This window comes from Bactrocera latifrons, unplaced genomic scaffold (assembly GCF_001853355.1).
Source record: "Bactrocera latifrons isolate USDA-ARS-PBARC rearing strain unplaced genomic scaffold, ASM185335v1 scaffold_2, whole genome shotgun sequence".
NCBI classification, from domain to species: domain Eukaryota; kingdom Metazoa; phylum Arthropoda; class Insecta; order Diptera; family Tephritidae; genus Bactrocera; species Bactrocera latifrons.
Window position 1 is genome coordinate 1,581,145 of NW_017535518.1, and position 22,251 is coordinate 1,603,395.

The 22,251-nt window shown below is 33.8% G+C and overlaps 1 protein-coding gene across 1 annotated transcript in view; it reads right to left on the minus strand.

Moving 5' to 3' along the window:
* LOC108967787 overlaps positions 1 to 22,251 on the minus strand; it is a 291,336-nt gene that overhangs the window by 53,559 nt on the left and 215,526 nt on the right. The window contains exons 12-15 of the mRNA XM_018931415.1: positions 19,538 to 19,687; positions 11,062 to 11,244; positions 10,462 to 10,600; positions 3,461 to 3,670 (exon numbers count right to left, since the gene is read on the minus strand). Of these exons, the coding sequence (XP_018786960.1) occupies positions 3,461 to 3,670; positions 10,462 to 10,600; positions 11,062 to 11,244; positions 19,538 to 19,687 (682 nt within the window). The remainder of the gene's footprint in view (positions 1 to 3,460; positions 3,671 to 10,461; positions 10,601 to 11,061; positions 11,245 to 19,537; positions 19,688 to 22,251) is intronic.

Consider the following 22,251-nt stretch of genomic DNA (forward strand, 5'->3'; position numbering starts at 1 on the left):
ATCTATAATCTATAATCTATAATCTATAATTTATAATCTATAATCTATAATCTATAGTCTTTAATTTTTAATAATTTTTCTTTTCAACATTTCATGATTGGATCTTCTTGATAAACTAAATCGTAAATCTTAAATCTTAAATCTCAATGAATAACCGTTATCATTGCAGCTTAATCAAAGTTTTTCCTCCGAAATTCACAAAATTTACCAAACCTCTGCATTGTTTCGTGCTCATATTACATAAAATTAGCAAATATTGACAAATTATGTATTTGTTGACAGAAATTTTCTCAAATCATTGCCATCAAATAATGCAATTGCTCATAATTAGCTAGCAGCGTGCGCAACGCTGTGCCCTTATAAACCGTTTAAAACTTGTTTTATGCATTTTCAAAATGGCAACGCAGATTGCTGCCGCTGCCACGCGCTTTCAATCCGTTACACAATATGTATTTGTGTACATGAAGATGTGTACGGATGTATATGTATATGTATGAATGTGTATGTGCGTGAGAGAGTTTATCGCTCATTCGAATTTGTAGCGCAAAATCAGGTTTATTCAATTTCAATTATTTTAACTGTGCCATTTCCACTGTGTGTTTGTATTGGTGAACGCTGGTTGTGATTGCGGCGAATTAAACGAGTGACTTGTTGGATTGGGTGAGTGAGAATAGGAGTGTGCATGCCTTTGTTGTATGTGAATCATTCGACAATTATTCATTTGTATTTGCTGCTGATTGCGGTCAGTTGTTTAGCAAATTGACGGTGATTAATTTTTATACGAACGTATAAAGTGGCTACGAATGAGTTGTTGTCGCTTGTATATGTATGTGGGAGCAGCAGTAAATAAACAATGTCTACTCATTTCACATGCAAATGTGATGGTGTAAGTGTAAATGATTGATTGCAACATTTGCTAGAGAATTTTGCGTAAAAAAAAAAATCATGGTAAAAAGTTATTTGTGAAAGGTTTGGTTTCATCAAAAGAAACTCGATGCAGTACCCGCCGGGGGAAGCAGAGGAAGAGGAAGACCTCCACTCCGTTGGAAGGACCAAGTGGAGAAGGACCTGGCTACGCTTGGAATATCCAATTGGCGCCACGTAGCGAAAAGAAGAAACGACTGGCGCGCTGTTGTTAACTCGGCTATAATCGCGTAAGCGRTGTCTACGCCAATTAAGAAGAAGAAGAAGAAAGGTTTGGTTGTAATTTTTATTTGTAAATAGATTTGCTAACGATTGTGGGTAGCTAGTCGACTTAGATATCAAAAATATTAAAATTTGTATGAAAAGTAAATTTAAAGAATTTTCAAAGTCTTCCAAAATAATAAATATAGTATGAAGAAATACACTAAAAATCCAGCTGTGTTTACCTTTATTGTTTTGGACGGCTTCGAAAATTCATTAAATATTCTTATCACACACATTTTAATTTTTCATTAAACAAAAATATTTTTCTCATTCAAAATCGTCTATCAATTGAATGCCAAAAATCTAACACCTAGTAAATTATATCTCTTGCACTTCATTTGATATTCCGACCTTCAATTGAAAGCCGTTTTAATATATGCAAATAAATCGCAATATATTTCAATTTGTTTTTAATTTATTCCGCACTTTGAATTTGATTTTCATGCTTTGCGCGAATTTTGTAACAGCTTTCAATTTCAATTCCCGCAACGTAAATAACAACTAGTGCAAATAATCTGATTTTCATACATTATAATATTTTTTTTACATTTTTTCAGCGCTGATAAATAAATGATAATCAAAACGGGCACATAAATCACTTCATGGACACATTTGATTGCTGTTTCATGTAAAAACTTCAGGGAAATGCAAATTTTGTGTTGTTTAGTCATCAGATATTAGCGGATAGTAAATATTCACCAAAATCATTTTAACGGACCCGTGAGAGATGTCAAGCTCTCTTGCCGTCCTTTTAACACTTGCCTGACGATTTTCAAGCACAATATTCTTCACTTGTTTTTAATATTTTTATCGGTTGAAGAGGTGGAAAGTCGTCCAGAACGAAGCACGTCTTCAACGATATCTCGAATGGCAAAGTTATTCAGAATGATCCGTAGAACATTTTCCGCACACGGGATTTCTCCGGTTTTTTGGTTCGCTGCAAATCAAGCCATTCTGCCATAATTTACGTATATTTTAAGGCATTCTCCCGAAACTTGATGTTGAAGTTACTTAGATACACATAAGCGTATTTGTTAAACAATTCTAACTTACTGTAATCGGCTCAAAAAAAATTTAATCGTGTCTTCTCCTGTGTTGGTGAGGAAATTTCCCTTAAACGGCTAAACCGGTTGGCGTCAAATTTTCGCACAACATTTCTAGATATATTTGACAGGATCTGAATAATGAGATACGATTTTTGATATTCATTTCGATTCTGTAAGCTTCCCTGAAGTGTGAAAATATTCACAAAAAACGACTTGTTTGTGGAAAGACTCCATCTCATTAAAATAAAAAAAAAAATAAATAAAATAAAAAAAACTATTACTGACTATTGTCGGCATCCGTCGTGAAAATATGTTTTGGATTTCAGTTAATTTTGAACATAAAAATCTTTCCACCGCCAGTTAACTTGTGTTCGGGGGTCCTTCTGGAAATCGACTGCGGGAACAGGGTAATCCGACATTTTTCAAAAGGATTCACCGATTATTAAAGAGCATTTAATTCTGTACATTTCATTACTTTTATTTAGGAAATTAATGCATTAAAAAAAAAAAAATTGCGAAAAAACGCGTTCTTTCTGACTTGCAAATTTTAATGTTCTTCTATGGTTAAAAATCTTTCAGTAAATCAAAGAAAGAAACTAAATTTTCTCAATAGACCGATTACCATATATAGTAAGTACCGTATAAAAAGCCTTTTTGTAGATTTGCGCGACCAGTGAAAATCAATTTATAATAAATGAAAAATTGTTGTAGAAAATTTAGAGCATATAGAGACTAGGCTACCATCACCAGAACAGACAAAACTCGGAAATGACCAACCAAAAGTAACACTTTCGACGTCATACCTGACAGCGTTATATGTGGAATGCAGGGAAAATTCACCGCAGTGAGTTAGGTAAACTATTCGTCCTTATGTCTATATCAGTTCTATGATATGAAAGAAGATTCACTCAACCCAGCTGCAAAGCTGGCCTCTTTTTACGACTGAACCCGGTTTTTCTCTCCGCCCTGAGTATATGTATTTGCAATTGCCTAGTCTATTTTATATATGTCATATTTTAGCAGCACTTAAGTCTCTGAAAGCCAATTAAGACTACAACAAATAATATCTAAAATTTATTTCCCGGACTCTCAAGCAATGAAAATGTTGGGTAAGATTTAGAAGTCTTCATCAATTTTTCCATTACAAACATATTTTTTGTTTGGATTGTACTATAAAAAACTAGCAATGTAATCAAAAAAAGATATATTTATATATAAATACTCACCTCTGGCAACATTTTCAGGAACCCCAGCAGAAAAATGATCATTATACTTGATGTGGAGACACAAAATTGCATTTTCAAAAAAGTTATTGCACATTTGCGGTTAAACCAAATCGGTAGAAGTATGAGAAAAACCGAACAGGACTGCAGTAAACCACAAGCGCAGCTGATTATCACGAAGAGTGGGCGTTGTGTGGGTGAAACGGGTTGCGACTGAAAGCAATTAAGCAAATAAACCAATTATTGTGTGGGAAATATTTAGAATAAAAAAGATTAATTTAAAATGTTGCTTAAACTTAAATTTATATTTAAAAACATATTTAAATAAAGAAATCGTATATGCTTAAATAATATTATTTTGTAATTTTAGTTTTTGATAACTGGATTACAAAAATTATTTAAGAAGAACTTTAGGAGTTATTAAGAGACCCACTTTGTCTGAAATTAAAATATTTTGTTTTAGCTATGGAGAGGTTAGTTCTTTGAAAATAACATACTAAAGTTTTAAATGGACATTTCAAGTAATTTTTGTATTACAGCTGTTTCAAGTGTAGCCTTTTAGCTCATTCAGCTCCATCAATTGAATCAGTTTATCCTTCAACGCGGTTTTCTTTAAACAAAATTTTTTCAAATAAGTTTAACTGATTGATCTGAGAAAAATTATTCCCATGTCACTTCTTTCACATTTATTTTACGAGGGCTGCTATATATATTTCTGGCCTAATAATGAAGATAGGAATATTTATCAACGAAAATGGTTTTATTGTTTTTCAAAACATTCTCCATCAAGATTTATACACTTTTGCATCCGCTCAAACCAATTTTCGAAGCACTTTTCCACTCCGATTGAGACACCTCCAAAACATGGTTTTTGAATGATCCAACAGCATCTTCTGGCGACGAAAATCGTTGGGTGCCAAGTCAGGGCTGTACGGCGTATGACTCATCAATTCGACGTTTTGGCCGGTCAAAAAGGAGCTGGTTTGAGCCGATGTGTGAGAGCTTACATTGTCATGGTGCACAATGATTCGTCTTCTCTTGTTCGTTTTTCGAATTTCTCCGTAGACTTCAGGCAAACAAATGGTGGTATACCACTCAGAATTGACCGTCCTACGTTGATCTAGCGGAACAGTCGCCATATGACTAGTTTTGCCGAAGAAACAGGCGACCATTTACTTCGAAGTGCTTCTTCCATGAACAACTTTCGTTTAATTTGGCTCGTCTTGGAAGACCCACATGGTCGATTGCTGTTTTTTTTCGGGCTCATACGCATAGATCCATGATTTGTCACCTGTTACGATCTTATAAACGTCTTTTGAAGCACCGCGATCGTATTTTTTCAGCATTTTTTTACACCAATCCACACTAGCCTTTTTTTGAGCGATTGTCAAATTGTGCGGGATCCAACGAGAACAAACCTGTTTACGGCCAGGTGTTCATGCAATATCGAAAGCAGCTGGTGGGAGAGATGCATAGGCATGCCTCTATCTGAAGGTATGTTACATGACGGTCTTGCATTATCAGTTCACATACGGCATCGATGTTTTCTGGCACAACGGCTGTTTTTGGGAAGTTAGCGTGTCGGGAACGAACCATCAACAATTTTAGGCTTCCCGATTAATGCAGCGTCTTCCAAGCAAAGGTAGCTGCCGTAAATCAGCAGTAGATATAGTGCTCGGGAGCATAGTGTCCTCTGGTGTGGTGATAGACTAGCAGCGATATTAGCTTTGAGTTCGCTAACTATGCGCTCAAGAATAGTGAAAGGATGTCTTTTTATCTCTACCCTTAAGTTATATTATGATTAGACTCGTTTGGATTCTTGCCCACACCAGTATTGTTGGAAACTGTAACGCTGATGAGCTTGCTACGACTGGTACTTCAATCTCAATAACTGCGCAATGGGAATGAGTAGGAGCTCCGTTGGCTCTTGTATTGTAGTTTACAACTTAACCGCTGGATCTAAGACCAGCACAGCAAGCGTTGATCAACAACCGCTGGTTTACAGTAGTAAAGTCCTTCTCAGCAATATTCAATTTTCAAGTGAATAGTGGAAAAAGGTGTAATAAAACCAAACACGTAAACAGTTTTCTGATAGGTTTAGTGCGATTTTGACGATAACTGATCTGCAAACGCAAGAAGTTTTCATCTGGCTCCATAAAAGACTTTACATAGATTTGTCCGGAAAGTAATAGGACTGAGTCGATTTAAAGAAATTTATTGAATTTCAAAATTGGCTGGCAGCGGTGACAGCGTGATTTTCAAGCATTGAGAGTAAAGGTGCATGCTGCTTGAAGCGCCGCTCTGTTGTCTCATTGTCTCGATTGACAATTCGTTTGAGTCTCTTGAGGACTTCCACGTAAAACTTAGCATTGACGGTTTGTCTTTGAGGAACAAGTTCATGGTGGACGATGTCTTTGATGTCAAAAAAGGCAATGAGCATCGTTTTCACGTTGGATTTGCTCATTCTCTCTTTTTTGGGCGAGAAGACGCCAGCGTGTGGCACTCGGAAGATTATCTCTTTGCCTCGGGATCATACTCAAAGATCCATGACTCGTCACTTGTGATTACGTTATTCAAAAATTGCGGGTCACTTTCACACATGTTAAAATTTTCTTGGCACACTTCCACTCGTTGCAATTCAATCGCGAACTTCTGCTTTAACCAACGCTGCATTTTTGACTTGCATCACTCACAAACGCGAAAATATTTGTCCTGACTCTCCAGGTTTTCGGAGACAACTGACCAACCGCTCGTGCGCGCACGCTCCAAAGTACAGACCCGGTGGAAAAAAATCAGTCCTTTTACTTTTCGGACAAACCTTATAGTCTCAGCGTGATCCCATAAGTCATGCTGATGGCTCTACGATCTAACCTAACCTGGTCTGCCCCACTTGGTATAAGTATATTACATAACATAAGATTCTTCTTATGAAAATATCTCAACATTATGCGCTCTGAGTTTTATTATTCAGATTGTAACACAAATATACCACACTGAGTCATAAAACTCTCTTTTTAAACGCATTTTTAATTTTCAATAAATTTTCTAAATATTAATACATGTAGACTCTTTAAAAAGTAACCAGAAATATCAAGAGTCGTAATAAATAAGGTTTCTGAATAACATTGAAAAGATTTCAAAAGCAGTTTCAACAAAAAAACTTTTAGGTTAGGTTGTAAGGCTGCCACTATACAAACTTTCCACTGAAGTGCATGTATTTCCCTAAAAAAGAAAATATTTTCCAAGAAACTTTACTGCCTCTTATTCTTAATTTTTCCGTTACTTTAACACGCTATCTTCATATATTTTTGTTTGTGTATTATTTGCAATTTGGGATAACTCACTTGGTAATTCAATTTCGCTTTCGGTTTTCGGTTATGAAGAAAATAGAATAAAAATGAAATGTGAATTTAAAGTAGACAACGTTGTTGTTGTTTTATTATGCGTATTCCCACATTACTTTTATATTTTTTGTCGCTGTTTGTGCTACTTTTTATATTTCTGTTGTTGCTTTAAAATTCATAAAACAAATACAAGTCAAAGCCATAAATGTGCCTGGCAAGTGTGGGGGCTATGTTTGTGTGTGTGTGTGTGTTGGTACGTGAAGTTGAAATTTAAGGAAGCGGAAATAAGCATTAAAATTTATGAGCTTTTATGCCGGCTACTGCCAAGGCTAAAGGCTAAAAAGCGAAAGTAAGTTAGTATGAAGGCCAGCAACAACAAAAAGGCGCTCGCCGCATACAGTGTAAACCAAAAAGCAGCTGAGCGAGTGGGCGGCGAGCGTGTTGCTGTGGCATAGCTGGGCTCAAGTAAATTTGTGTGAGCTGAATTTTTGAGTAGTGCTATTTACATTGTTGCTGTTGTTGCTAAGCGAACTGCAATGTTGGCTTCTTGGTGGCTAAATCAGGAAGTGCTCATAAGCCGCACACACACACACATACATACATGCACATTAGTGTAGTTATAAGTACATGCGAGTATTTTAAAATGAAAATCTCTAAAAAGCGAGTTAATATGTTTGTTTGTGCTGGCACTAGTTTAGCGTTGAGCATTACGTGCTTCGGCTTGCCTTGCAGCGAGTGCATGGTCTAGGCCACTTAATGGCTGTGTACATATATATGTACATGTGTACGCGTGATGTGGCTTAGCTGCAAATATACAATACCCACACATACGCACCATTAAAATACATAAATCATGAATTTTGGCGGTAACGAAAGGATTTAATGCTTTCACTTTTCATTTGTATTCAGCGTGGTTGTTTTACTTATGCTGTGAGTGGTTTAATAATATTAATGTAAGGTTGGTGAATTAGCACATATGGGGTAGCTTATCAGGTAGTTTGTAAAAACTTTTAAACTTATGCGTAACGTGTTCTAGTTTTATTTTTTGAGATACAAAATTTTAAATTTAAATTCTATGCTCCATGCTCGACTTCCTATGTTTTATTTTAAATGTTATATTACTGTAAAAATTTAGCGTAACGTGTTATAATTTAATCCTTTTAAGTGTAAAGTATTAAATTTAAGTTCTATGTTTTATTTTCATTGTTAGTTCCATTTGAAAATTTCGGGTACCGTGTTCATATTTTATCCTTTGAGATAAAAAATTTTAAATTTAAATTCTATGTGTTATGTTCTCGGTTTTATTTAAAATGCTATATACATATGTATGTATGTATACTATTTTTGGTATCTGATGAAACATTATTATATTTCAAATACACAAAAGCACAAAATTGTTGTTGTTTTTCAAAATTCTATATTTTATATTCAATACTTTATTTTCGTTGTTCGATATTTTATATTCTAAATTGCTGTGTTTGAACACGCTGTAGTTCAAAATGCAAAATTCTATGTTATATGTCAGATGCTTTATGTTTGTTGGTTCATGTTTTATATTCTAATGTGAGCAAATGCATATGTAGTTGTCGTTTTTGTATAAGTTGCAGTTCAAAATTCAAATTTCTAAGTTCTATGTTTTATATTCAATGCTTTATATTCGATGGCTCATGTTCTTTAGTTTGAAGTACAAAGCTGTTATTTTTAAATTTAGTGTCACCAAAGCTTCTATATTCTATGTTTTATGTTCGATGTTCCATATATCATATTCTTTTTTGAAGTACATCACTGTTATATTTGATTAAAGTGTAGTTTAAAATTCTTAGTACTATATGCTATGTTATATGTTTGACGCATGAGTTTTCGAACATGCAACTTCTGTATTCTGAAATCGCCAGTAGAGTATCGATTTTCTATATTTTATTCTTAAACAAATGAGGTACACAACCCTTCTTTCTGAAAATGATTTCAATCAAATTTCTTTTTTCTACATTCTATGTTTTACGTTCGATGTTCTGAACTTTTACACAAATGAGGTGTACAGACCTTCTGTTTATTGAAAATGATTTTACACAAAATTCTGTGCACTATATTCTATGTTTTATGTTCTATGTTCTATGTTTTATTTCATCCAAACGATCTATCTATCTGATTTTAATCAAAACTTTTTGTTCTATGTTTTATATCCGATGTTCTGAATTCGATATGTTTTATTTCCTGTTTTTATATTCTGCGTCCTACGTTCATGGTTTGCATTCTAAATTCTGCAAAATATCTTAAGTATAATTTACTCTGTGCTACATAATCTGTCCTCTATATTTTCCATGATATATTCTATGTTGTTAGCTTTGTGCTTTATGCTGAATATTCGATGTCTGTTTTAACTCCTAAATTTTATTCAGTACTCTTCATTTCGCTCTCACTAAATTTTTTTAGAAATTTGCAACGCGATATTCTACATTTTTTGTTGTATATTCCACATATTATAATTTATAATCTACAATTTATGATCAATCTCTTTTATACCATTCATTCCATATTCTATATTACTTAAATTATACAAACTGCGTGTCCTACTCAGCATTTGATGTTCTATATACTATGTTAGATATGATATATTATATATTCTATGTTTTGCAATCACAAAGTTGTACAGTACTTATACTACGATTATATTTCTCATTCTATGTATTATATCTATTGTATTTTTTTTCTGCTATTTTCTCAATTCCATCTACGATATTACTATTACTATGTTCAATACTCAATATAATTTGCGCTCTGCTTAATCCTCGAATTTCAGTTGCGTATTTTTAATATCACTCAACTTGCTGAACTCACATTGAAAGCCTCCAGAATTTTCCTACGCCTACTATCGCGTAAAATATCCCATATTTATCTTTTTAGTTGGAAATGAAGCCTTGTTCTACACTTTCCTGGTTTAACTCCAATATACCAAATGTAGTCATTCTATTTCTAGTTGAGTATTTGTCCTTGACTTCAAAAACGTGGCAGTCAATATTATGTGGCAACGACTTTATGCCACTTTAACCCAAAAACTTAAAGCGGCCGGTTGACAAAGTTTTTTTCGCTATGTGTGGGAGTAACAACCAGAAGATTTCTGGTTGCCAGCGCTGCCGCGAGAGGGCAGTGCATCGCATAAAGAGCGTTGTTATATTTATCATAATTTAAGCTCGGGCTGTGTAATTTTAGTTCATTTTTGTCGGTTTTTCTTTTCGAGGTTTACTGCTTTCCTGTTTTGCACTTTTTTTCTGGGATTTTTTGCTATTTGTTTTAACACACAGCTGTTTATCTTTAACCTAAATTTTTGATGTGCTCATTTACTAACTTTTCAGTCTAATTCGTTATGCTTCGTGTTCATATTCAAGGACTTATGTGTTGTAAGACAACATTGACTATTTATGTGTCAGAGTTGTGTGAAATTATATTGATGTTGATATTATATGAGTTTCGCTGTTCATCAACAACTTTGAAGTCTGTCTATGCTAGTTTAATAATATTTTTTTTAATCTCCTCCGTTTCTTTGTATCTTCTTTTTAAACTCGTATTCTAATTAAAAAACCCTCGCGTCTATCAGAACTTTGTATAAACACTTTCTTATGTTCCTCTCGTCTTCTTCAAAAAATTATCATGGTTACTTACATTGTTGTTACGTTTCGTAAGCATGACTACGTATGTGCCGGACAATGGACATATACAGCGCGTTATATTCGCCATCAGATGCTTGGTGATGCATAAATCCGAGCGCCAAGTTGACTCAAAGGAAGCTTTGTAGTCATGACTGCAAAAATAATAACAAGAAAAAGGTATTATGTCTACACATTCATTCAATATTAATCAGCTTTCTCAAAACAAAGTACACATGTATGGGTGTAATAAAATCAAAAACATTACCAAGAAGAACCAATAGAATTTGAGACTTCCTGCGTGTGTCGCACGCAATTAATTCCATTAATTCAATGAAGAGAGGAACATGCAATATAAAAAATAATTTTCATCGCGTTTATCATGTTCGAGGCATAAAGTGAATTGTTTACGATCTAAGATTTTTCAAGTATCCTATCATAGCTATCAATACCAGAAGAGAGCAAGAACTAGTTTCGAGAAATTTCTTCAGGAAAATATAGAAATTGAGAGTAGTATTGCCCCATTTTATCTACTCTTTCTTTCCAGTAAATTTAAGAAATTAAAAATTTCAAATTATTAGCATTTCAAATAATAATTTTATTTAATTTTACTCACCCACACACGGCCACCCAATCGCCCTCCTTTGGTGCTACCTCATGTTGAAATATGATCTCCACATGACCGGCCTCGAATGGTAAATCGAGTGGTTCACGTAAATTATCGTTGGAGCGGTTCGATTGGAAGAGCCATGTTTGTAGAATGCGTGAGGCCAGAATGTAGTCGGACTCTTTGGGATCGCTGTGTGAAAATTTAAAAAAGTAGAAACTTTTATAATTAAATCATATTTTTCAAGTAAACAATTTTAATATAAATTCAGTTTTGTATTTCAATAATTTAAAATTTTGCTTTTACATAAGCTTCATTCCACTATCCATATTCATAATATAGTCTTGAATTGTTGTTGTGACCATTTCTGCATTTTAATTTTTAGGTTTATTTTCGATATTAGACACATTAATGTTCAATTATTTTTTTTTATAATTTGTGTCATGAAGTTTTTTGAATTTTAATATTTTCGGTTTACATATTGTATGCCTATTATGGCATTTGTGATGTCTATACTATACTTTTTTGTTGTAAAATAAATTTTTAAAATTTCTAAAAGGCGAAATTTTGCAAATAATTTTTTTGTTTCTTCTCTATTCGGATAATTCTGAGTTGGAATTATTTGCTGATGAAAAATATTTTTTAATTTTAGTTGGTTAATGTGGACCAGAAGCTGAGTGTAGCTCAGCTCAATGTATTTTATACTAATATTTTATGCATGTCTCATGTATTTACAGTTTTGATTTCGATCATATTCGATTACATTTGCAATGTTTGGTTATAATATTCAAATAATATTTAGATGAGAGTTTGCAGAGCAGGATTTAATATATCTATGCTTAGTCTAGTATTTAAAAAGATTTTATAATTCAAAAATACTACAACAATAAACATTTACTAGTATAAAATCCACTTAAAGTAAAATTGTATTTATCTCATCAATTTGTTTAAGTTAAAAAACTTGTAAAGTTAAAAACAAATGGCTACTCTTTTTAAAAATAACTTTAATGGAAAACTTGCTTAAAACTGAAGTAATTATAATTGTTACTATATTGAATCGAAAAAAGAAAATGAGTTGTGACGAATTCTTTTATGTCTGTAACTACGCGAACCAATCGCTCAGTTTTTGAGCTATCGAGTTCTTGTCAGCAAAACTTTCTTACTTTCTTAACGACAAGATACCCGCATAAATTTTGAAAAGAACTGAATTCAAAGGAAATTCTAAAATGTTCGAAAAATTATTCAGGTCGATCCATTATACAATATAATTCTTATATAAACTGATTTTATTCCTCTTACAGAAATACCCCAAATTAGTCCCCTCCGAAAAAGCGGTAAAATGGTCTTAACCTTGATATACATGCCTTAATCGGACCAATTAAAGACTAAAACTATTGCAAATGAGCTCTTTTGCATTTCAGTAAAATATTCTGTTCTTTGAACATTTTTCGGTTGCTCAAGTGATTTTTTTAGAATTTAGGTGCCCAGAAGCCTTTCCTCTAAGGACAAATTTAAGATATTGTAGACGAAAAGAGCTCTTTATCAGTATTTAGTTCAATATTTTTGTTCACTCTTATTTGTATAGAGATGATTTCTATCTACGAAATATACCATATATGAGCTAAAAATTTTTGGTTTATTTTTTTGCGATATTTCAAACTAATTGTTAAGTAAACATGACAAATAACAGATTTTGTGTTTGAGAAAAAAAAACTTTTAACTAACTACCGCTTGCATAATTAGATCAGTTCCACGCAGTCTACTAAATGGTCGCCTAGTTACTAAGCGCATTGCTTATGCAACAAGTTGGTGTTGCTGCAGCTTACCCAAACAACTTAATTAACACAGAAAAGCCAAAGCAGCAATAACTAATAAAAATCTGTGTGCGTTATGCAATATGTGCATATATGTATATGCATGTTTGTATGCAGCTTGCATGTGTGTAAGTTTATAATTATGTAAGCATGCGTGGGTGTCCAATTTGCAAATTTCATGAAAATTCATGAAAATCACCGAAAATTCACCATAAAATTAACAAGTTCGCAATTTGAGCAATTCGACAATATTTTTCCTTCTTAATACAGTTCAAAGCATTATTTACGTAACCGATTTTTGCCTGGCAGTCGCACGCAATGCACACAGTCTTTATATAATATATATAAATATCTGTACATATGTATATATGTATGTATGTTTGTTAGTAGGTAGGTATGTATGTATGTATTTATTCATGTATGTTTGTATGTGTCCATGTGTCCATGTATGTTTGTATGCTTGTCTGTGCACAAAAATCCATTTGCATCTAGCAGTAAATCCATATCTCTGCCATTCATCGGCTGAATATTTGCCATCGTTCGAGAGCTGCTTGCCAGCCTGCAGCATTACACTGCACTGATAGCCGGCAAGCAGTGAAATAACGGTGAATTCCCGCAAATTATATTCGCAGCGCACAAAATTCATTATAAAACCCGCTCGCATTTGCGTGGCAAAAAATAATTGTAAGCATTTTGCAGGCAGCGCATTGGCAGATTGACGTTGCCATATAAAGGCAACAACAACAGCAACAACAATAAAAATCGCTTTGCATAATGCGTTGGAAGTTTTTCGATTTGATTTATTCGCAAGTGTATGCAGCAGTGTGTCTGACAAACACACACACCGACTCGATCTGCTTTTGCTTGATTTGATGTGTCTCTGTTTTCGGGTCTGATTGGTTGATTGCCTGCGTGGCTGATGGGTTGCGCGCCTGATTGATTACATTTACTGATTAGCGTTAATTTAGTGGCATCAAATTGGCAAATGCGCTTCCTTTAACTGGACTGATTTCAGTTGTCTAGATACTGTTTTTTGCAGATTAATGCAATATTTTTGGGTTGACTGAAGCGAAGCGCTTTTTTGCCCTGAAAAATATTCTTTTTCGATATTTTTATTGATAAACGGTTTTTGTTATTAAACTTTTATCGATTACAAATTCTAGTTGCAAAGGCAAGAGCATATGAAATTAAGTAGATACACAATATGAAGATGCTATGAGTAAATTGATATACGGATTTTAACCTCCTTTCCTGATTGTCAAGTCTTGCGGTATTTTTGCGGTATATTGAATTTTCAATTGTTCATAAAATTTTTTTTTTATGACTCATGCCCAGCTCTTGAGATGCTACGGCTGCTACTATGCCGGTCTCTTTCGACCAACTCCGCGATTTTATCGCAATTTTGGACGACAGGCCTTCCGGAGCGTGGCGCATCTTCGGCCACCTCTACACCAGAACGAAAACGTTGAAACCATCGTTGTGCGGTGGAAATGGAAACTGTATCGGGTCCATAAACTGCACAAATTTTATTGGTAGCTTGAGATACATTTTTGGCTTCATCGTAGTAGTACTGTAAAATATGGCGTATTTTCTCTTTATTTTGCTCCATGTTTGCGACGCTATAACTCACGAACGACCTAAAAGAGACGACAATCAATCAAACACGTGTTAGCGCGTGGAATGAGCTTTCCAAAAAGGGAATGATGCGTCGAAGAAAACTAGAACTACGCGCTCTCAGCGCCAACTGGCGAAAATACCGCAAGACTTTTTTGACAAACTAATATAAAATAATTTTCAGGTATTGTAGAACAATGCTTTGTTATCGCCTTCAAAATAAGTTTCTTTCAAGATAATATAAACAGAATATGCGAATTTATCATAGCCTCGTTGTGATAGCCTTCAGTGGCTTCGATGGACTCATGGCGCATTTGCCGAAGTGAATGTTTTTAGTTTCGAAAACTCCAAAAGGTTTCATGGAACTAACTATATATGAACATATGTATGTGTGGTACAATGTGAATGTGAAGGTTCATTAACGTGGCGAAAAGTATGTGCATTTTTTACCAAAATTTCCGATCTTTTGCGACAAATTGCTGAAGATAGATTCTTGCATATGGCCAAATAATATTTCTTATTGACCGTCTGTACCTTGTCGAACGAATTAAAAATTAGAACTTGGATCGACTTTGACGTTGTGTTTTCGGTTTCTGCTGCAGCACGATTCGATTGTTGGACAGTTTAGTCATATCTATAAACAAACAGCTCGTTAACAGAAATGATGGGTTTGATGTCCTTCTGTGGGCAAAAAATTCTAATTGGCGTTAACGTCTGTGAATCAATGCTTTTCAACTACTAAGATTTCATTAAACGTTTTATTACTGCCAATAAGTCTTAGGTTTTTGCTTATCGCCCAGATTAAGACTATCAATCGGCCGAATTCGTGGCAAAGATGAGGTGAAGTCGAGAAATCACGTCAGAACAGGTCAAAAATAAATGTTAAGTTTATGTAGTCCGAGTCCTATTTGATCAGATGGTACCAGTACACATAAAATAAAATGAAAACATATTTATTTACAATTGTGTTTGGATTTACGAATTGTTTTAATTATTTTGAAGATTTTTAGATAGTCTTCAAAAATCTTTTGACATTATCCTGAGCTTAATAGTCCAAAAATATTTAAATTTAGTTACAGTAATGTATATTTATGCGGTGTAAATATGAGTATATGACATATGTGAGAATGTTTAGCGAAGGAAAGAGAAGAGAAATAGAAGTGTCAAAATTTAGCCATTTTTAGATGTACTATAGTTTATACTGTCCTATTGCTAAAAATTTAACTTAGCTTGGTATTTTCTTTGCTGAGAAAGCTATTGACCTTGACTACCTTATTTATATATATATAAACAGAAAACTCGCATACAGCTACCATTTTATTCTCTTCGCATATGTAAATAACAAGTTTTTGTTTGTGTCTCACTTAGAGTTAATAGACTTTGACATTTTTCAGTGCATTAAGAAACACAAAGAGGAGCTTTGGTTATATGTCAGTAGCAAGTTCTTAAAAGTCTATATTATTAATGAATATGTATTGTCGGCCCAATTTTAATACGATATATATCGTTCCTTCACATTTAATATGCCTCTGATAACGAGTAATGCAATTTATCACACTCTCTTGATAGTTCAGGATGCCTTTTAAGTTCTTTCAGCGATTTTCATTTATGCCTTTGATCCACTCATGACATTTCTTTGATTACGAATATTTCATTTTTAGGAACATATCAAGTTTTCCAATAGGGATGATATTATGTGTAAGTTTCGCTTCGCCCATTTTTAATATATTATGATCTGTAATTTTTATTTCAATGTATTCAGTAATGTCTACAATGTTATCAAGATATACGAAAGAACAACATTTAAAAATTATTCAATTTTATTATCAAAATAATCGTTCTCCGATTGCCACTTTCCATACGCTTTCCGCATTTTTGTCGCAATAATTGTCAAAATGTAACCGCTATTCGTCGAGTTGTTCGAAACTCCAAGCGTATCCTTTCTTTACATAATGTTCAAGAGCAAGTAAGACAAAGAACCGCTCGAAGTAATGAAAATATTGCTGCCGTTCAAGCAAATATTGTTGAAGTCCGCAATTTGTCGATTCCAACACGTTCTCAACAGTTGGAACTTTCTCAAATCACAATCTGGCGGGTTTTGAGAAAGAGTTTGTACTTGTATCCTAATAAAATTGTTCCCACTCAAGAACTGAAGCCATTGAACTACCGTAAACTTCGTGAAATTGCCAATTTCGCCTTGGAATAACTTGAATATTGACCTTTAATGATCAATCTTCTCCGATGAGGCTCAGTTTTATCTGAATGATGCAGTAAATTTAGAAAGCTGTCTACTGGACAGAAAATTCATAAATGATTTATGAACAACCATTAAATTCACCTAAATTAACAGTTAGATACTTTCTTCGAAATGAGCGGCGTAGACCGCAACAGAATTATTGTAAGAAAAGTTTGCGATTTCGATTATTTCAAGAAATTGTGAAATTTAATGGCCTCCAACAAGTTGTGATTTAACTATTTATTAGACTATTCCTTTTGGGGTTATTTGAAGTTATTGGGTTCATAGAATTCGTTCCTGTAAAAGAAGTCGTGGAGGCTATTTTAATGATGTTATATTGAGATCATAATTGTATCGTTGTACTTCACAAAATAAAAAAATGTTAGAATTGATAAGAAATCATATCACTTAAATTGGAAACCCCTGTATTGTATAATGTTACCAGTTATTTGTAGGTTAAGGTGGAAACTCCTGCTTGATTGACGGTGTAGGTTGCTTTTCCAAAAAAAAAAAAAAAAAAAAAAAAAAAAAAAAAAAAAAAAAAAAAAAAAAAAAAAAAAAAAAAAAAAAAAAAAAAAAAATCAAATCTGCTTAAAATCACTAAGTCCTGAAATTTTAGTGACCAGTCGATCAAACTTTTGCTCGAGAGCAGTTGTTAAAGGAGCTTGCTCACACGTGCTTTTTTTCACATGTGATACAAATGCTGGTCCAAAGAAAGAGTTCTCGCTATTAAAATGGAGTTTAGTAGCAGATGGGATTTTCTGTACTAAACATATAGATCAAATTCTTATTATTAGGTCTTTCTCGTCTCTCACGCCACAAACAGAATGATAATTTTCAGTCAAAAGCAGCATAGAAGTTACAATTTATATATCCACATCCAGGATCATATATGATCCGGGTTGGTCCATGTACACTGCGTGCAAATCGAATCGATAAATACGTTTGCGCTAGAATGGTAAACGTTTCCTTTAATGTAAACGGTGGATGACATCGCCCTGTATATACAATTCTGTTAAGTGCTTAAGTTTTTAAAAGGAACACATGTCTCAAAAATGTTGACTAATCAAATACGTAAAATCTCTTTCTTCACTTTCTTTCCACGACAAATTCATAACTAATATATTTCAACCTGATTCTAATAAGGTCTCTCAGCAAATAAGGCTATTTACGTTCACATAATTTCGCTCAACTTTTGAACACTAAAAATTATAAAAATATGGCGACTTCGCTTGCGAGTACTAAGTACTTGCAATGACTTTCGAAACTGCATTAGTTGCTCTATATACTCACACATATATATATATACCTAAGCTACGCAGCCATGGTCCAGTAACCACTCTCAAGCACAACGCTAATGCTGTGCACAGCTGAGCGGTCGTTTACTTAAATTTGACAATTTTAAAATTGTTTTTGATTTCGTTTTTTTTTGCGCTTTTTCCCTATAGTTTAAATAAATTTCATGCTGATGCTGCTTCTCAATCGCTTTTATAAAGTTATGCGCACAAGTTTAAGTCATTTGGCTATCGCATTACCCCATGGAAAATCAATAAAATCAAATTTATGCTGCATGTTGTTGTTGTTGTCGTTGTTGCAGTAGTGGCACTTAGTTTGGCGAAAGTTGAAAGTTTTCACAGAAAATGTCAAAAACTTAAGGCAGGACTGTGATCGTTTGGGTGCGCCTGTGTTCGGACAAAACTTTTTAATCAGTAGGAACTCTCCGAAGAGCACACGAACAACAACAGCAGCACCAAAAGCAACGAGTGCAATGAAATGTTATAAGATATTAACTGGCATGGCAACCAGAAAATATTTTGATATTTGAGCAGATTTGTTTATGCCGCAGCCAAGTGGTTTTAGTAGATATATATATATGTATATATGTATATATATAAATATATAGTTATTTATATTATATAATATATATATATTAGGGTGCCCAATTTTTTGCACATCTCTTCTGAATTTTTCCTTTAAAAGTTATTTGCAGTTCAGTTTATGCATCAAATGTAATGTATTCATATAGTACACCATGTCGTATGAGCAACACAAAATGCATGAAGCACTTGTATGAATGCTCAGTTCACTTGATGTATAGCTTTAACTGCGTATAACTTCTAAAGTAGCAGTTCTATGAAAAAAATCTTTATGATCTTTTTTGTAGAGCATACAATTCTAAAATAGAAAATCATACGTTCAAACTTGTGCCTGCAGTTTTTTAATGCGAAATATCCAAAAATTTCATGTTATAATTTTGGGAGAAGAACTATGTTTCGGACAAAGTTTGCATCGAAAATAATGAGCTGCTTTACTTAGAATAATTATTTTGTGGCAAAAAATTAAATTTTCAGGATCACTTGCAAAAATAGGGTAACTTGGAAAATAAAAGACACCTTAATATGTATAAATAAGTGTATGTATTTCTGTAAATAAACTATTTGCTCCAGATTGTTGAGCTATTTTGTGGAAAACAAATTTTTTCGAATATATTTGCTCTTTTTATGCACCAGAGTTGACCATTTATGTACATATATTTTTACGTCTAACGGTAAATACGCTTCAATTCACCTTTCTTACATTCTTACTTTCACTAATGAATTGTCATATCGCTTTGTGCTTAGCAAAAACTTTCCATTTTTCTTTACTTTCGTATATATTCGAAACTACGAAATTGCTGTCATGAAATTAAAAGCTTGAAGCCAAAGTTTGAAGACATTTTGCTAACTTTCGGTCATTACTACGTTCATTTCACACAACTTCATCTTTACAGTTCATATTCTTCTATGGCCACTAGGTAACTGTGCGTGCTTGTGCAACTTACCTGCCGCGTGTGTAGTAAGTTTTTGGTAGAAAACTTTTTAAATTTTTATACGATATAACCGATGCGAATATTGTTGAGTTGGCCATTATGTGGAGCAGCCGATTGGAGAGTCCGATGTCCATGTACAGTTGATCCGCGAACAAATCATCGCTGTGGAAGAGTAGTGAAGAAAGCGGAAGAGAAATAATAATTAGTTAAAATGCTAAGTTTTTCTACTTTTTTATTAAATTTTCTTTGAGTGGCAGTCACGAAATGTTGGTTACTTCGTTCATTCTTTATTTGTTGGCAAGAAATGAAAATATGAGGTAAACAAGTTCCAAATTTCTCTCTTGGGACAAGTAGCGTGACTTATTGTATTTATTGCGAACTTAATAAATAATAAAAGCAAAAATACGATTGAGACCGTGTTCATTTACCTTTAGTATTAAACTCAAGAACCCAGAAGAACAAATCGATACTAAATTATATTAATAATACTCAAAACTTGACTGAAATATTCGACATAGAGTTCACCAGAATAACGATAATCATTAAATAAGGCACTATATACGGGATAGGAGGATAATTTATTGACGAACTCATAAATTTTTGGACCTAACTTTAGTTTAACAAAAATTAAACATTGACTAAATTTTGCTAAAATATCCCAAATATTGACCGGTATGCGGATGCGATATAAATCCAACCAGAAGTCTTCAAATCCTTATATCAGGTATAGAAGAAATACTAACCGATTTTATGGCGTCAGTGCATATTATAATCACGGAAAGACGTTTTTTGCATTTTATTAAAATATTTCATAGATTGATCTATAGTATTCTAAAAAATTTCTTATGTAAGGTTAAGAAGTCGCTCCAAACAGAGATCACGCTTGGACAGCATGGAACTCTGGTCCGTTTTCGTACCTGAAATCTCCAGTATAATGGATCATAAGACCCTTACAAATTGACAAACCGCTTTGAGACTATTGACAATTTTTTGAATCGGCTAATGCCAGTTTCGGTTATGTTTTCTGGTCTGCCGAAGGTAAGGTCATCAGCTTTCTTAGCGATTCCGCTATGGCCAGTTAGACTATAGTGTTGACATGGTAGCTGTTTCTAGTGAGAACAGACAGTTTTTGACGCCCAGTTAGTGAGCTCAGCGCTTGCATTGCCACTGTTGGAGTGAATGCTTTACTCACTGCAAGAGGCTGCTTTTTGTAACAGTACGTTTACCTTAATAGCAGTCACTTCTGCATGAAAAACATTACAATGCTCTGGTAGTCTAAAGCTAAGGACATCGGTGAATTCCTGACTGAATACTCTTCCCCCTAACTTTGATCTATCCATGAAAAACTTCACTACGCCTTTTCTTCAGCATCTTCTTCCCATCCACATAACCCCCGTCGGTATATTAGCAGAGAAAAAGTCGTCACAACTGACCAGTGCGATTCAGTGGTCCAAGTAAATAAATACCACTTAATATAGCCTAATGTAGCTAATGTAGCCCTCACTACTCCGCAGATGTCGTTGGGAGCTGTTCTTTGGACACATTCGAGATTCTAAGCAATTGACGTGTGTAGTGACCACCATACGTATACCCTATAGAACATTATTGGTTTGACTACGGTTTCGCAGAGCCTAAACAACAGCTTTGCTCGGAGTCCCCCCACCTTTTCTCTGCAGCTCATCTATAACAATTACTATGTGATTGGGAGTCCATGAATGTTTTATACTAAAGATAAGTCTTAGGTAATTCAACTTATCAACTGATTTAAGACGATACCGTCCGAAAGTGTATACTTTTAGTAAAAGTCAACCAAATGTTTGAAAATCATAAAATGAAGCATATGTCAGGTAGGCGAATTATTAATCCGATTTTATCGTATTTAGGCTCAATTAGAATGTCATTATTAAGAGATGCTCTCTAAATATTTTAAAGATAACGAAAAAAATGGCCGATATGTGCAAAATAAAGTCAGGATGTTCCAAGATGTTTTTATGAGGCGTATTTTATCATTGAATTTTAATGATATATCTTTATACATTTTTGTTTGAAATTTAGCTATTGGCTCTCTTTGAGGCTTGAAAACTCATGATTCATTCAAAACTCATGTTACATTTTCAAGGGAGTCTTAATTTCGTATCCTTCAGCGGTATCTTTATTTTAGACTAGTGGATCCGGCCACTAGTTGCTATGGTATATATTTTATACTATTATTCAGATTATAAACTATTCAATACAGTGAATATTTTATTTACGAAAAAAGGCGAAATCGCTTTTGTAGATATCCAAGGGATTCTAGTTGAGATTTAATATTGAATACGTTCATACAAATAAATAACTTTGGAAAAAATAACGAATTTGAGGCTGCTTCCTCAATGTCTGGTTAAGAGCCTTTCTGTCCAGTTAATAGAGTTGTCCGCTTAATAGAGCTTTCACTGTATTTTTTTATTTATGAATGTCTTTTACCATCCTATCTTCTAAGTTGGATCGAACTGGACACAGTGTGCTAAATTTTACTAAAATCGGTTCAGTAGTTTAGGAGTCCATCGCGGACAAAGAACGTGATACGTGATTTTTATACTCTCGCAACAAAGTTGCTAAAGAGAGTATTATAGTTTTGTTCACATAACAGTTGTTTGTAAGTCCTAAAACTAAAAGAGTCAGATATAGGGTTATATATACCAAAGTGATCAGGGTGACGAGTAGAGTTGAAATACGGATGTCTGTCT